Source organism: Pteropus vampyrus, unplaced genomic scaffold, assembly GCF_000151845.1.
Source record: "Pteropus vampyrus isolate Shadow unplaced genomic scaffold, Pvam_2.0 Scaffold179, whole genome shotgun sequence".
Taxonomy (NCBI): domain Eukaryota; kingdom Metazoa; phylum Chordata; class Mammalia; order Chiroptera; family Pteropodidae; genus Pteropus; species Pteropus vampyrus.
Window position 1 is genome coordinate 565295 of NW_011888960.1, and position 4338 is coordinate 569632.

At 33.6% G+C, this 4338-nt stretch overlaps 1 protein-coding gene across 1 annotated transcript in view; it reads left to right on the forward strand.

Moving 5' to 3' along the window:
* RANBP17 (RAN binding protein 17) overlaps positions 1–4338 on the forward strand; it is a 264866-nt gene that overhangs the window by 20594 nt on the left and 239934 nt on the right. Inside the window, exons 5-7 of the mRNA XM_023537142.1 lie at positions 921–986; positions 3410–3514; positions 3639–3660. Of these exons, the coding sequence (XP_023392910.1) occupies positions 921–986; positions 3410–3514; positions 3639–3660 (193 nt within the window). The remainder of the gene's footprint in view (positions 1–920; positions 987–3409; positions 3515–3638; positions 3661–4338) is intronic.

Below are 4338 nucleotides of genomic sequence, written 5' to 3' on the forward strand. Positions count from 1 at the left end.
AATGCAGACATTATGGGACGTTTCTTTTGTTTATGTTTTTATTTTGAGATAATTTGAACTTAGTTATACCTAGTGACCCAGTGTTAATGGAATTCTGTGATAGGGAATGACCAACTATAAAATTAAGACTTGAAAAGTGCATCATTTGTATTGATGCCTTTTTATGATTACACTGTAATTGGACATTACATTTATTTTTTTCATCCTTCCAGTTGGATTTTGCATAAGGTAATTTGTTAGTAATATGCCCATGAAATCCGAGTTTTGATTTGAAGGAAGTTTTTGAAATTAAATTAGAAGCTGATTAAATTAAAACATTATAGAGGCTATGAAACTGTATACCATGTTGATAGTCATGTATTTACCACAGTACATTGAGCATGTTAGATGCCTTCATTATAGATATGTAATAAATGCGCACACATGTACTACAAAATGACGTTAAAAGGTTCTGAGTGATCTTATCTGATATTAGATCAAGGGGTTTAAATTAGTTCCTGAGCTATTATTTATTGAATACAGCTATCTCAGTAGCCTTCAAGCAAATTTATAGAACTAAAAAGCATTTTTCGTTCATTCATGTTCATAGTCTTATGAAAAGTATTAAACCAAACTTGAATTTTGAGGTTTAGTTTATTCTAAGTCCTAAGTACTGAAACCATTTTGTGGAGCGTCATGCAGTTCTAAGGCAGGTGGGCTTTTATCCCCCTCAACTCTGCATACCGAAACTTATTCTTCAAAAACGAATTTGAAATTCTTTTTGTCTGTTACTCAGTAATTTTTACACATATTTTACTAGATATATATTTAAGAAAATGTGATGTTTCAGTATTTAATTATTTGTAAATATTACCTGGTTTACACATTAAGAACCAATCACATGTCTCCACTTAGGCCAAACTTGGTTATTTTCTCCACAGGGTACTGTGGAACACTGCATAATAGGAGTAATAATCCTTTCAGAATTGACTCAGGAAATGAACCTGGTAAGCCTTTCAGTCTAATGGTGACATGAAGTTTGCTAAGTAATGCTGTCTCTTTGATGTAAAATCTTCTTTATGTGGCATAAAACTCTTGAGTAGTTTTTTTTTCTATTGGTGGGATGATAATAAGTGTTCGAACTCTTTCATTGCTATTGAAAATAACAGCAATAGTATAAAGTACTACAAAGAACAGGGAATTAGACATGGTCCTTACTCTGTGGCAAATGGAGAATTGTCCTTTTATCTTCTGTATATATAGTAATACACTAACCATAAGAAATAAATTAAATGCAGAAGAGAAACAAACCTTTATTTGCTTACAAATAGAAGAGAAGCCGTTTGGTGAATTGATTTTCATTGGTGAATTGATTCTCAACAATGGGCGCACAGCGGGACTCATTAAGGAACAGGCCACTTGGCACTCCGCCACATCTAGCGTGGATTTTCACCCCGCATGAGGGGAGTTTTCAGAAGCTACGCCTCCCCCCAACGGTGCCTTTATGAGCTCAGCAGCTGAGCGCATCGTCACCTGCTCCTGGGCACGCTTGTACTTAACACGGTTCTAAACCAAACAAAAGAAGTTGGATTCTACATGGAATAGTGGTATAATAAAGGAGAATGTAGTGTCTGTATTTAAAAATGTCATCTTGAAATGGCCTGTGTGTGGGTGTGGGTGTGTGTGGATGGATGGATATATATATATATCCATCCATCCATCCATCCATCCACACACATAGACATACAGGGAGAGCTTGCATATCCAGGACCCCTTGCCAACTCCCTTTGGAGTGACAACAGTTTCTGCATATATTAAAAAAAATATCATCCAAAATAACTATTTTCTACTTGTATTCAATCAGGAATTAGAAAACAATGAAGAGAATAGTACAACAACCCCATTTATTCATTATCTAGCTTACATAACCATCAGCTTTTTGCTAATCTTAAAACTAGCATTTTCTTTTCATTTCCTACTTCCTAGCATAATAGTACTGCAGACGGCCCTGGTAGTGAGGATTTGCTGTGTGGGGGTCATTACTGAGGCCAGATGTTACCTGGCGCATGATTCAGAGAGCAAATAAGTTGTTTTAATTTTTAATTAACTACCTTAAACTTACAGAAAACATGGAGTACAGTACAAAGTTCTTTTCTCAGCCATTTAATGCTGAGTTGCTGACACGATCCCAGAATACTTTAGTGTGTTTCTTACATTCAAGGACATTTGCTTGTATAACCATAATACAACAATTAAAATCAAAAAGTTAAATGACATGTTATTGTTATCCTCATACTCCATTCAAATTACATCCTATGTCCCAGGAAGCAACAAGTTTAGAATATTGCATCTTATTTATTTGACATGTTTTTTTGGTCTCCAGCAATCTGGAAAATTTGTTTCCTATATTGAAGGAAGTTTTATTTGAAAGAAGGGAGAAATGCTGGAAATGCTAATTCAGATCTTACATATTGGATAACAGATTCTAGTAACTAGTTCCTATAATCACTTTGAACTGTTACATTTCACATTTCTATAAATAAGTTGCATTTAGGTATAGTTTAAATTGTATGATGGAGCCTTTGGAAGTGTCTGATAATCAATTTTGAGCTTTTTTTTTTTTTTTCAAATTTATGAACATTAGCAGGGAAAATGCTTTATTTTCTTCCAAATAGCAAAAGGAATGCCGTAGGAACTGTAGTCCATGGTGTTAATAATTGTTTGGGTAGCTGATGTCAGCTTCGTTTGCTCTTTCCTATAGATAAATGGAAATATTAATGGTATTAATAGTGTGGTTTTGACCCTATTATATTTTGGAGGCCCAAGAACTAGCTTTAGTAAATTTATTCTTAAAAATTATTTGTCATTAACAAAATGTTCAGAGGGAACATACTATTGCTTATGTAATAAATCATATTTGATTATTTATAATTTCTGCCTTGATTTCTTTTTAGAATACCAAGTATATATGAAACCAATGACATATCTGGTATATATAGAAATACCACTTTCACATAGAAGAATTTTTATGTAATTGATTCAGTTCGCTGATTCACAGAAAGTTAGAATTTGAAAATTATGTTAGCGATTTCTCATTTTATTGATGGAGTCTGAGGAGCAGGAATTGATAGTATTTATCTATTATTTTATAGTAGTCAATTCTGGTTTTTAATTTTGGGGTCATTACAGTTTGTAGAAAGAGCCCTGAGTTGGAACAATTCAGAAACTTGGGTTTTGACCGCAGCTGTGCCATTAACTCTTTGAGCAACCGTATTAAGCAAGTCAGTTATCCCAGTAGATATTTAAAAGTTCTTTTAGCTCGCTCTATACTTTACGATTCTTTAATCATTATTTCTATTCCTTTTCTTAATAAAATTTTGTTTTGCTAATCGTTAAGTCTGGTTAAGTAAATTCACCTTGACCTTTTTAGGTTGATTATTCTAGACCTTCAGCAAAACACAGGAAAATAGCTACCTCGTTTCGTGACACTTCTCTCAAAGACATTTTAGTGCTAGCATGCTCTCTTCTGAAAGAGGTAAGTTATTTAATAATTCAATATCCAAGTTAAAATATTTAGGAAATTTTAAGTTTCAAAAGAATTTCAAATGAATCCCTCCCCTCATTCTGCCTTTTGAAGCGTTGTTGTGGACAATCCAAAGTACAGTAGATTTGCTCAGATCTGTAAGAGGTTCCAAAAATTCACCTTTTTTTTTTACTAAGGATGTAATACAGTAAATCCAAAGGGAATTTAGCAACTTGCAGTTTTTTTTTTTTTTTTTTTTACTAAGGATGTAATACAGTAAATCCAAAGGGAATTTAGCAACTTGCAGTTAGGTAGTAGTTTCATTGTCGTCTTATGTAGATGATTTATTACAGAAACTGACTGAGACTTAGTTTCCGGGTTGCCCCGCCCATATTTGAAATGACAGTACGTTTTCCTGATTCATCAGCTCTCAGTATTTATTCATAGTTCAGCCAAGATAGTTGACTTAAATAACTTCTTTGGGAAAGATTTCCTCATTTGCTACGTCTTGCCCTATCGATCATTAGGGATAGTATGATTTATAATCATATGGTGTTCTCTTGTAATATGGAGACTCTTTCATACTGCTCAAGCTTGTGAATTGGTATAATATAGCATTTTCCAAAGCATGTTTCACTAATCACTATTTTCTACTTATTTCAGTTCTGTGGTCTAGTAACATGATAACTCCCACATTAGGCCACACTGAAAGACCCTTCATTATTTAAAACATTTTGCTTTTAGCATGGAAAATTTTAACATATACGAAAGTATGTGAATAGTATAATTAGCTCCTTTGGACCAATCAGCCAGTTAAGCAGTAACAACTCATGACC